Source organism: Pelophylax lessonae (assembly GCF_965119305.1).
Source record: "Pelophylax lessonae genome assembly, chromosome: 4".
NCBI lineage: Eukaryota > Metazoa > Chordata > Amphibia > Anura > Ranidae > Pelophylax > Pelophylax lessonae.
The window spans coordinates 482,833,196-482,846,106 of record NC_138771.1 but is presented as its reverse complement, the minus strand read 5'-3'; the positions used below and the strand labels follow the sequence as shown (position 1 = coordinate 482,846,106).

At 41.9% G+C, this 12,911-nt stretch overlaps 1 protein-coding gene across 7 annotated transcripts in view; it reads left to right on the top strand.

Moving 5' to 3' along the window:
• LMO3 (LIM domain only 3) overlaps positions 1-9,871 on the top strand; it is a 75,875-nt gene extending 66,004 nt beyond the window's left edge. For all 7 annotated transcript variants that reach the window (XM_082255934.1, XM_082255937.1, XM_082255933.1 and 4 more), the window contains 2 exons: positions 6,152-6,277; positions 9,440-9,871. In XM_082255934.1, coding sequence (XP_082112060.1) covers positions 6,152-6,277; positions 9,440-9,545 — 232 coding nt within the window. In that variant the 3' untranslated portion in view covers positions 9,546-9,871. The remainder of the gene's footprint in view (positions 1-6,151; positions 6,278-9,439) is intronic.
• The last annotated feature ends 3,040 nt before the right edge of the window (positions 9,872-12,911 follow it).

Here is a 12,911-nt window from a genome sequence, read left to right as displayed (position 1 = left end):
GACAGATCGGACCCCTGACTAACATTTTTTACACTTTTGGGGGTACCAGTGACATTGCTACAGTAATCGGTGCTATAAATATGCACTGTTACTGTAAAAATGACACTGGCAGGGAAGGGGTTAACTTTACTGGTGATCAAGGGGTTAAGTATGTCTCTAGGGGTGTGATTCTAACTGTGGGGGGGCGTGGCTTGGGATGTAATCACAGAGACATACGATCCTACATAGCAGGATCGGAGCCGGCGATCACACGCGCTGGCTCCTCTGGAAATGAGCAGGGGCAGGAGCGCGCCGGTGGCGGCTCACGCTCGCCCCCTACAGGCTCATGGGCGAGCGACGTAGGGCTACGTCACTTTGCCTGTAAGCGGCTAAGTGCCGCAGTAAATAGTCGTTAGGCAGTCGGCAAGTGGTTAATAAACAAAAAACACATACAATGTTAAAATGCATTCATTCGAGAAAAATGTTTCCAGCCTGCTCCTTCGAATTTTCTTCTCACTGTGGTCTAAAACGAACATCAATCTGACCTACTATCAATAAAAACAATTGAACTTTTTAGAACATTCTTCTGCTAAGAATTTTCTTTTGGAAATTCTACCAATCTATGACTAGCTTAATACTGTGTTATATATAATTCTATACTCTATACACATCGTTATATACGCTCTATACTACATAGAAACATGGAAAAGTGACGGCAGAAAAAGACTGAGTAGTCCATCGAGTCTGCCCATTTTTTTTTTTTTTTGTTTTTGTTTTTTTTTCATTAACTTTAGGCTTCATTCACACTTGAGCGTAGCATTTTCACGCGATTTTTACCATGATTTTCAGGCGTTTTTTTTCAGGCGTTTTTGGAGGCAGGCATTGACATCTATTAAAAACGCTGGTAATCAGCCCAAAAAGAAGGTCATGTACTTTTTTCAGCTACAGGCGTTTTGCTTCAGGCGTTAAAACGCTCAGATGTGAACAGGGGCCATTAAAATGAATGGGGTTTTACTTGTTGGGCGTTTTGGAACGTTTTTTTTTTTTTAGCGTTTTTGGAGCTGAAAAACGCTCAAAAATGCCCAGGTGTGAATGGACCCTTAGGGTCCATGTACACGGGACGCTGGAAATGGCCGTTTAGGAGCAGTTGGGCGTTTTTTTCAGAAGCCCCTGAACGCAGCTCCATGTTATCTTATCTGTCCATGTACACATGGTCGTTTACAGTCATTTGCAGGCAGTTGCGTTCAGGGACTTTTTTTAGAACGCAATTATTTGCGTTTGAACGTGTGTTTTCCGGCGTTTCAAACGCAGAAACGCGGCCGAACGTGACTAAACGTGACTGAACGTGATGAGTTTTTTTTCTTCCATTCAAAATCAATGGTTCCCTATGGGAGCGTATTGATTTGAATGGAAGTCGCACCGCAAGTCGGATCCGACTTGCGGTGCGACAGTGACCTGCACTGTGAGAATCTTGAGGGGGAACTCCACGCCAAAAATGGGAAAAAAACTGCGTGGGGGTCCCCCCCAGGTTCCAAACCAGGCCCTTCGGGTCCGGTATGGAATTTGAGGGTAGCCCCACGCCGAAAAAAAACCTCTCCGGGGTCTTCTGCTATTCTGCTGTCCTCTCTTCTTTTCTTCTCCTCTCCGGTCTTCTGCTCTTTTGCTGTCGGCTCTTCTTCTTCCTCCTCCGACGACGTCTCCGCTGATTATGCCGGTCTCTGCAGCTTATTATATAGCCATTAGGGGCGTGGCCCCCAATGACGTCATTGGGGGCCACGCCCCTAATGGCTATATAATAAGCTGCGGAGACCGGCATAATCAGCGGAGACGTCGTCGTCGGAGGACCGGAGGAAGAAGAAGAGCCGACAGCAAAAGAGCAGAAGACCGGAGAGGAGAAGAAAAGAAGAGAGGAGCGGACAGCAGAATAGTGGACAGCAAAAGAGCAGAAGACCCCGGAGAGGAGAACACAAGAAGAGCGGACAGCAGAAGACCCCAGAGAGGAGAACATAAGAAGAGCCGGATGAAGATTTTTTAATAAACTTTCCAAAACGTCTCCTGTTGTTATTTCCATACACTGCCTTTTATGTGGTGAATGAGTAGGGGTACAGTGTACCCCATACCCATTCACATAGGGAGGGGGTCTGGGGGCCCCCTTGTTAAAGGAGGCTTCCAGATTCTGATGAGCCCCCTGCCCGCAGACCCCCACAACCACCGGCCAGGGTTGTGGGGATGAGGCCCTTGTCCTCATCAACATGGGGGCAAGGTGCTTTGAGGTGGGGGGTGCAGAGCTCCCCCTGCCCCAAAGCACCAACACCCCCCCATGTTGAGGGCATGTGGCCTGGTGTGGTCCAGGGGGGGTGGGTCCGCTCGCTCGTTCCCTCCCCTTTCCTGGGCTGTATGCTCGGATAAGGGTCTGGTATGGATTTTGGGGGGGACCCCACGCCGTTTTTTCGGCGTGGGGCTACCCTCAAATTCCATACCGGGCCTGGTTTGGAACCTGGGGGGGACCCCCACGCAGTTTTTTTCCCATTTTTGGCGTGGAGTTCCCCCTCAAGATTCTCACAGTGCAGGTCGCGCCGCAAGTCTGATCCCACTTGCGGTGCGACTTCCATTCAAATCAATAGGCTCCCATAGGGAACCATTGATTTTGAATGGAGGCAGAAAAACGCTGCTAAAAGCAACGTGGCCAAACGTGCAATAACGCAAATGGAAAAAGCTACTGAAAGCACGTTTAACAGCTGCTTTTTCCCGGCGTCAGAAATAGCTTTGCAGGACGTTTTTTCTAACGTCCCGTGTACATGGAGCCTTATTGTCTTGTTATGTTTGTCCCACCCATGTTTGAAGCCATTTAGTGTTGACTGTCTCACTACCTCTGCTGATAGTTTATTCCAAGCATCAGCTACCCTTTCAGTAAAATAATACTTTCGAAGATTAGTTTGGAAATTCCCTCCAGTTAGTTTGAGGTCATGTCCCCGTGTTTTTGATTTTGGTTTCATATTGAAAAAACTGCCCTCCCGAACCTTATTCACCCCCTTGATGTATTTAAAGGTTTCAGTCATGTCTCCCTTTTCCCTTCTTTCCTCCAGACTGGATGTATTAGGTTCCTCGAAGTTGCTCACGATGTGTTTTATCACCCAGGACCCCGTCTCTGGGCTCGTTCTATTTTATTTTATTTTATTTGATCAATATCTTTCTGTATTTTATCAATATCTTTCTGTATTTTCCTGTGTTATATGTTATACTATACTCTCAATACAGTGTTATATACTCTCTATAATGTGTTCTATGTCATACTATACTCTGTGTACGGTGTTACATATAATACTATACACTCGATATACTGTGTTATATATAATACTATATTCTCTATACTGTATTCTCTATTATACAGTATTCTCCATAGTGTATTATAAATCATATTTATATGTTCTCCACACTGTTATATATCATACTAAATTCTATACTGTGTTGTATACTCTTTAAACTGTGTTCTATATCATATGGAATACTATACTCTCTATACAGTGTTCTATATTCTCTATATCATATTCTCTATCATACTATACTCTGTAAACTGTGTTCTATATCATACTATACTATACTATGTTATATGGAATACTATACTCTCTAAACAGTGTTCTATATTCTCTATATCATATTCTCGTTCATACTATACTATGTAAACTGTGTTCTATATCATACTATACTATGTTATATGGAATACTATACTCTCTATACAGTGTTGTATAATCTCTATATCATATTCTCTATCATACTATACTCTGTAAACTTTGCATTCTATGCTTTTATAAAACATACTTTATTCTATACTGCATTACATATTCTCTCTACTGAGTTCTACATCATACTATATTCGACTGTATTATAGATCATACTATATTCATACTATATTCTCTATACAATGTAAATACTATATACTGTGTAATATGTCACTATACTCTCTATACATGTATATATGCTCCTTATTCTGAGTTCTGTATCCTACTATATTCACTGTACTGTGTTATATCTTGTTATATATCATACTATACTGTCTAAATATTGTTATCCACTTTCTACACTGTTATATGTCATACAATAGTCACGGTACAGTGTTATATACTCTCTCTATACCATGTTCAAAATCATACTATATTTTCTATACATTGTTATATACTCTTTATACCATGTTGAATATCATATTATGCTCTGACTATTGTTATATATCATAATATAATATATACTGTGTTAAATACTTTCTACAATGTGTTCTATATCATACTATATTCTACTGTGTTATACATCATACTATATGCTTCACATTGTAAAGCGCTGCGCAAACTGTTGGCGCTATATAAATCCTGTATAATAAATAATAATATGCTGTATACAATGTTATGTCCTAGCTATACAGTAGTATATGCCAAAATATACTCTCTATACATTGTATATACCATTTATAGAGATAAATACAGTACTGTGCTAAAGTTTTAGGCAGGTGTAGATAAAATATTGTAAATTAAGAATGCTTTCAGAAATAAAAAATGTTAATAGTTTATTTTTATCAATTAGCAAAATAGAAATACATGTACAGAAGAGAAATCCAAATCAAATCAATACCAAAAAAAATCAAACCGCCCACTTGCACGCAGTTTTTTAAGGAACTCGGCAGGTAGGTTGTTCCAAACATCTTGAAGAACTAATCACACATTTTCTGTGGATGTAGACTGCCACAAATCCTTCTGTCTCTTCGTGCAATCCCAGACAGACTTGGTGATGTTGAGATCAGGGCTCTGTGAGGGCCAAACCATCACTTCAAGGACTCCTTGTTCTTCTTTACCCTGAACATAGTTCCTAATGATATTGGCTGTATGTTTGGAGTTGTTGTCCTACTGCAAAATAAATTTGGGGCCAATCACACGCCTTCCTGATGGCATGGCATATTGGATAAGTATCTGTATTTCTCAGCACTTCTATTTCAAATATTGATTTGATTTCAATTTGTCTTTTTTTTTCTCACTTTGCATTTTGTAAATTGATAAAAATTACCAATTAAAGTATATATTTTTGAAAGCATTCTTACTTTACAACATTTCTTTACACCTGCCTGAAAATTTTGCACAGTACTGTATATTATACGATACTCTTTATACTTTGAGATATACTTTGTATACTGTGTTCTTCATCCTACTATATGCTCTGTACTGTGTTGCATATCATAAAGTACTCTCTATACATTGTTTTATATTCTCAATACTATGCTACATATCATCTATACTCTCTATCTTTACATTGTTATATAATCTCTGTACCATGTTACATACCATACTATACTCTCTATACTGTGCTCTATATCATACTATACTCTCTACAGTATATTGTGTTATATCATGTTAAATATCATACTATACCTTTTATACATTGTTACCTACATACTTGCTATACTGTGTATTATGTCAAACTATAGCCTCTCTCTAAACAGTGTTGTATACTCTTAATACTTTGTTCTAGATCATACTACAGTAAACCCCCGCTCCATCGCGGTTCAGTTTTTGCGGTCCCGGTATATTGCGTTTTTTTTTTTTAATGTTATTTTACTATATAAATCATTAAAAATGAAATATTTTTGTGTTTTCCATAGCTCTTGCTATGTCTCTCAGTATCTTTTATGTGTATAAATGAGTTTCTATTGTTTTAAAAGTGTGTTTAAAGACCTTAAAATGCTTTTACACGTACAGTGACAGTAAAAAAAAACATGCCTACAATGCATTTTAATAGGGTTTTTCTATTTCGAGGATTTTCACTTTTCGTGGCTGGGTCCGGAACGTAACCCCCGCAATGGAGGGGGGTTTACTGTATACTCTCTGTATATGGTTATATAATCTCTGTACCATGTTACACATCATACTATAATCTCTATATTGTATTCTATATCATAATATACTCTCTATACATTGTTATATATTATACTAAACTCTATATACAGTGTTCTATGTCATACTATGCTCTTTATACTGTATTTCATTCTATATATCATGCAACGTATTGTACTTTATTCCATGACTCCCCAGCCCCTGCTCACATACTAGTTTAAAAGTCTGATGACATATTTTGAACTGAGCATTGTGTCAGATCTGGACTTCTTCACTGACCTCCTCCTTTTCTCCTTCAGGTTATTTGGGGTGACGGGAAATTGCGCAGCGTGCAGTAAACTAATTCCAGCCTTCGAGATGGTGATGCGAGCGAAGGACAATGTCTACCACCTGGACTGCTTTGCCTGTCAGCTGTGTAATCAGAGGTTGGTGCTCTTTATAAACTTTGATAAACTCCCAGTAACTGCCCCTAACCCCTGGAAATCTGGGGGATGGGGGCAGACATACCAGGCAAGCCCTACAATTCATCTAAAAAAAAGGGGATGATCATGCGATCTAAAATATATCAACGGATGGGATTAGGTAATTGAGAGACAGTATGGCAGAGAACATAAATACACAATATCTTATACAGGGGGAACATATACAACTCCATAAAGTATTTACAACCTTTTCCATAGAGACTATTCTCTTTCTCAGCTCCTGAGAGAATCCCATTATCGGAGAATGTGAGTAGCTTATAGTAGGCATGATGTGGCGCTCCAGTCACCTCTGCTGGGGAAATACTGACAGCCCAATCAGATTCCAGATCTAGCATTAAATTGTGGACCGGAGATGTATGACTCTCATTAGAACAAATCCTTCCCTGGCACTGTGTAATGGAGCTGAGGCTCTTGTTGGTTCTGCACAATTAGCATCTGCTCATCGTCTGTCTGTTTCATTATTGGTGGCCAGACACTGCAGAGCAAAAAAAATAATCAAATAATGAGGCTCAATGCTCAGCCATTTAAATCTGGGGAGCTATCTCATTACGTGACCCCTGGATAGCCAACTTTTGTTGGGCTCCACTATGTTGAGAGCTGCACACTGCATAGTTTGCTGTGTGCCTGAAACCCCTGTGCGCTGTATGGTCAGGTATGGGTAGGGGCCTAAGCATACCTCTCCAGTTTAGCTTCTAAGGGCCAACTAGCTTAGAAGCATCAATCTCACCTCTGCCTAGTGCCAACCTTACCCAATGTCACCCTTACCTAGTGCCATCCCTACCCAGTATCACCCCTAATTACTGTCATGTCTGTCCAGCACCAACCTTACACAGTGTCACCCGTAACCAATGTCACCCCTACCCAATGCCAACCCAACCACTGTCATCTCTACTCTGCACTAACCTTACCCAGTGTCACCTGTACTGTAACCAATGTTATCCCTATCTAGCAGCAAACCAGTATCACCCCTAACCAAAATTATCTATACCTGGCACAAAACTTACTCAGTGTCACCCCTAAAAACTTTAATCTCTATCAAGGGCCAGCCTTACCCAGTGTCACCCCTATCTGCTACCACCCTACCCAAGCCATTCTGTAGGTGAAGTGGGGGCATGGTGTTTGTCTTCACCCATAGACATAGATGATTCATTAGAAGCAACTTGAACACTCTTTATGTATACGATATGTATTGAAGTGTTTGTAGGGATCTTCTGTACCAATCTGTAGAGAAAGTGGAATATAGCGGGGGAAGATATTTAACGAACACGTCTGTCTTCCTGTCTCATAACCCCATTGAAGAGCACTAACAATTGTCACTGCAGAACAGCTATTAGCTTAAGTAGCAGCTAATGTAGACCGTTTGGCGGCTCATGAATCAGTAAAAAGCAGGAAATGCCTCTGTTCTGCACACAGAATTCTGGGATTTGGCTTTTCTATTTGTTGGCAGATTTTATTTCTCATTTCAACGTTACATCTGGCAGTTTGTGTTGCGATATTTGGGATTTGCTGCAGCCCAATTGAAGGTAATCAGGACGAGTTTCTGAGCTTCACATCATACAATAAAGATGAACAATTGAAATCCTTTTCAGTTCTTTTCCAGCACGCCGTTCTCTGCTGTCTTCATCGAAGCTCCGTTGGAAAGCAAATGGCGCCATTGTTCGCCCCTTTAGAAATGTAAATCTCCCTCTGAAGGATCCATAAAAGCCAATTTCCAAACTCTCTGTATTCTGTGTGACAATTCCCTGATTGCAGCCCCAGCACCGCCAATCCACTGTGCGTTAGTGAGCCACCACCATGAAAGTCCACATGGTGCAATTACGTGTGTTCCCTGCAGGTCAGCTGCGGTCACTCTGAGGTTAATCTGTTACAATTAAGACAGATGCAGCCCTGTCTGTGTCGGCAATCACTGTAAATGCAGCCAGTTTTAAGGCTGCCAAATATCTGTGAAATGATTGTTTGTGTGGTTTCACTTAATTATCTGACCATGAGCATAGCGTATTGTGAGCATCTTTATGCGGAGCTCCGTCACCTCTCACTTTAGGGTTTATTTGCAGAAAATACTTTTCCATCCACTGCCAGCTAAACGGGCTTGTAGTGGGATCTGCCATTATTAGTGCTGTGCACAAACACAAACTCATTCCTACAAAAGAAGGCAGAAATACCATCCAGAACAAACGTTTAATACCTGGGAAACATTCTGTAAGCCAACTTTCCTGAATGTGTGAGCCATCATTTGGCAAATACCCCCTAAAGGGGTCCTAGATCCAGAGAGCTCCATAACATGGTCTGGAAAGCTTCTCTATATAGCCATTTATTGCTACTAGCCCCCAGATGTGTCCAGACTATCTGAACCACAGTTTGCTCAGCCCGGTCCACACAGATGATCCCTTCTGCTTTGCATTAAACCTTATACACAAATTCTGTGGTAAATGCGCTGCCCTTCCGACATCCACTGCCATATCACAACTTAATCTGCAGTAAAAAAAAATCTGCCTTTGACATTCCAGGGAGCGCCTGCTCTGGCTACTGAATTAACAGCAGACGTAGAGGACAAATGAGAGTCACAAAAAGTCAAGTTTCCATCTGATACCATTATATTTCGCAGATCAAACTTGTGGGACAAGTGGAAGGCAGGAGATAAATAATTCAGCTGAAGAAAATGGGAGTCTTAGTCCACCCACTAAAGCAGCATTATAGCATTGTAAACATGAGGGAGACGGGGGAGAACGGTGTAAGTGATGCTGATTGTACAAGGATCGACCAGCAATATGGTCTAGGAAATTAATGTGTGCTTTAGATTGTATATATATATATATATATATATATATATATATATATATTATGGCGCAGCGAGATACAAGTCATCGGTGCTCCTGGCATCCTGGTAGTGTCTGTCCTGCTAGCAATGTGTCTGGAGTACCGTGTGTCTTGGAGGAAGTTATATGTCCTCACCCATCTGCACTGCTCCCGCATTTCTCCCAGCATTCCATTCACTGCTCAGGATGCGGTAGTTCTTATTGTAGGAATTTTCCAATTTCTCTGTATTTTCTGTTGATTAATTTCTTGTCACTTTATTATCACTCATCGAATGTTCTTCTCTTTCAGGTTTTGCGTTGGGGACAAATTTTTTCTAAAGAATAACATGATTCTGTGCCAGACAGACTACGAGGAGGGGCTGCTGAAGGAGGGCTACGTGGCGCAGGTGCGCTGAGAAATGGCAGGAGCCCTAATTGGACGCTGGGTGTGCTCCGCCCACAATCCTGTACAGACTTTCTTGTTTGCGGTTTTCTTTCGCTTTCGCCCGTTGTGTGATCGGCATGAGACGATGTGTACATAGCGAACCTGACACAAACGGGATACAGTTTTATTGTGTTACCGTTTGTGCCGTCGTGGCTTTCTTTGTATCGTTGCTGTTGGTACAATCAGTGTTGATGATGTATATTCCGCCTGACAGATTTTTCAGCAATTTTACAGAGCTGGAACTTTCTAGAACAAAGAATTAAAGAGCACAACATGTTGGTTATATAAAAGGGCCTCCGCTTCCCGTGTTTGTCACCAGTCTGCAATCAGAGGACATGGGTGTCCATTTCTGAAGGTTTTCATGGTATCACTCACTGTCACTGAGCCCCCCTCCTTCTCAGTGCCACATCTCAGACCACTTAACAGCTCTCCAGTCACAATGCTATCTCTCCCACACTGCTTATAGATCAGCACTGCTGAATGCTCAGTAACTTTTACAGTTTTACATGGGATCAGGCTATGGGTTGGAGGTGGATGGTTCAAGGCTGCAGATTAGAATAAGAAATGGATTCTCAGTGTGTAATTCATCCCGTATATGCTTTCACTGACTGAGCCCTGTGTGTTTCCCTGACTCATTCTTTTCCACTCCCGGAATTACTGCAGGTTTTGTGGGTGTCGCTATCAGTGCCCCCAGACACCAGAAAATGTGGCCTGGTGCTAAGAACTGAGGACTTAAAAGTCACACATTCCGTGAGTCACCAAAAACGAAATAGTCGCAGAGTGTGACAGTGCGGCAGTTGGGGATCACAGGAGGCAAGTTAGGGAGTCCACAGACTTTGGTCAGAGTATAGACAGGTCTTCATTTTCTCTTGGTGGGTGGCACATATAGTGAGGATGTTAGATTCTGCCTTCACTGGCCAAACTGCCCTGGGCCATCCTTCTAATTCAGTGACTAGCCAGCCATTATAACCAGACTGGACTGCACACATGGCCCTCCAAAGAGACTAGCTTGTCTGAACTGGGGGTGTAGTGAAAAAAGTTAGGGGACATTTGTCGACATACCATTCTTTTATTCTTTCCAGCTAGCTCTCCCTGTCTTTCTGTCTCTCCAGGTCTCTCTGCTGGTAATGGCTGTGTATGAATAAATGACAGTCTGGCAAAGATACAGGGAGCCAGTATTCCCTATTTTAGCAGCATGCTTCTGTACTACAAGTCATGGTCCCAAAGTAATGCCTGTCTTTACTTCTGGGTAGTACACAGGTGCAGGAGTGAACAGGAAATACTAGTTCCCTGCATTTCTTTGTGACTTTGACAAAAAGTACATGTATTAGCCTTCTTTACCTTTTTTCTGTTACAACACTTGTAAAAAGTATGCAAAGTTTCATGGCACCCAAATCCTGAACTGTAGTTTTTGGGCTAAAGGACACTTGACATCTGCACTGGATAAAAATGTCACCCTCTCCCTGTTGCCATGTGGGGGAGTTCCCCCTTCATACCAGAGTTCCCCAATTACAGCCCCTTTCACATCACAGATTCCCTCCTTAACATCAGTTTCACTATAAAGTCCCCCCATTCACATCAAAAATCCCCCATCACATCATGCAATAGGTGGGAAGCACTGAAAGTCACTCTCTCAAATGTCATCTGGGGCCCTAAAAACCACTAAACCTTCCATTTCTATATGAGGGGATAGCTGGAGCTCTGCTTTTAAAATAAAAGTACATATTAGGACCCCCCCCCCCCCTTGCCAAGTAACCCCAAAGTGGCAACGCGGCTTAACTAATTCAGTTATATACGTTATAGTGTTTAGTTTCCAAAAAATCATACGGTTCAATATATAAACCCCTTCCCAAAACAAAATATACAACTGCATCTATATATATATATATATATATATATTTATATATATATATATATATATATATATATATATATATATATATATATATATATATATACAGTATATATATATAGTATCTCACAAAAGTGAGTACACCCCTCACATTTTTGTAAATATTTTATTATATCTTTTCATGTGACAACACTGAAGAAATGACACTGCTACAATGTAAAGTAGTGAGTGTACAGCTTGTATAACAGTGAAAACTTGCTGTCCCCTCAAAATAACTCAAAACATAGCCATTAATGTCTAAACCGCTGGCAACAAAAGTGAATACACCCCCTAAGTGGAAATATCCAAACTGGGCCAAAGTTTTAATATTTTGTGTGGCCACCATTATTTTCCAGCACTGCCTTAACCCTCTTGGGTATGGAGTTCACCAGGGCTTCATAGGTTGCCACTGGAGTCCTCTTCCACTCCTCCATGACGACATCCGTATGAGGATGCCCCACAGATACTCAATAGGGTTTAGGTCTGGAGACATGCTTGGCCAGTCAATATCCTTTACCCTCAGCTTCTTTAGCAAGGCAATGGTCCTCTTGGAGATGTGTTTGGGGTTGTTATCATGTTGGAATACTACCCTGCGGCCCAGTTTCTGAAGGGAGGGGGATCATGCTCTGCTTCAGTATGTCACAGTACATGTTAGCATTCATGGTTCCCTCAATGAACTGTAGCTCCCCAGTGCCGGCAGCACTCATGCAGCCCCAGACCATGACACCACTATGCTTGACTGTAGGCAAGACGCACTTGTCTTTGTACTCCTCACCCGGTTGCCGCCACACACGCTTGACACCATCTGAACCAAATAAGTTCATCTTGGTCTCATCAGACCACAGGACATGGTTCCAGTAATCCATGTCCTTAGTCTGCTTGTCCTAAGCAAACTGTTTGCAGGCTTTCTGGTGCATCATCTTTAGAAGAGGCTTCCTTCTGGGACGACAGCCATGCAGACCAATTTGATGCAGTGTGCGGCATATGGTCTGAGCACTGACAGGCTACCCCCCCACACACACACACCTCTTCAACCTATGCAGCAATGCTAGCAGCACTCATATGTCTATTTCCCAAAGACAACCTCTGGATATGACGCTGAGCACGTGCATTCAACCTCTTTGGTCAACCATGGCGAGGCTTGTTGTGAGTGGAACCTGTCCTGTTAAACTGCTGTATGGTCTTGGCCACCATGCTGCAGCTCAGTTTCAGGGTCTTGGCAATCCTCTTATAGCCTATGCCAGTGATGGCGAACCTTGGCACCCCAGATGTTTTGGAACTACATTTCCCATGATGCTCAACTACAATGCAGAGTGCATGAGCATCATGGGAAATGTAGTTCCAAAACATCTGGGGTGCCAAGGTTCGCCATCACTGGCCTAGGCCATCTTTATGTAGATCAACAATCTACATAATCCTACAGATCCTCAGAGAGTTATTTGCCAT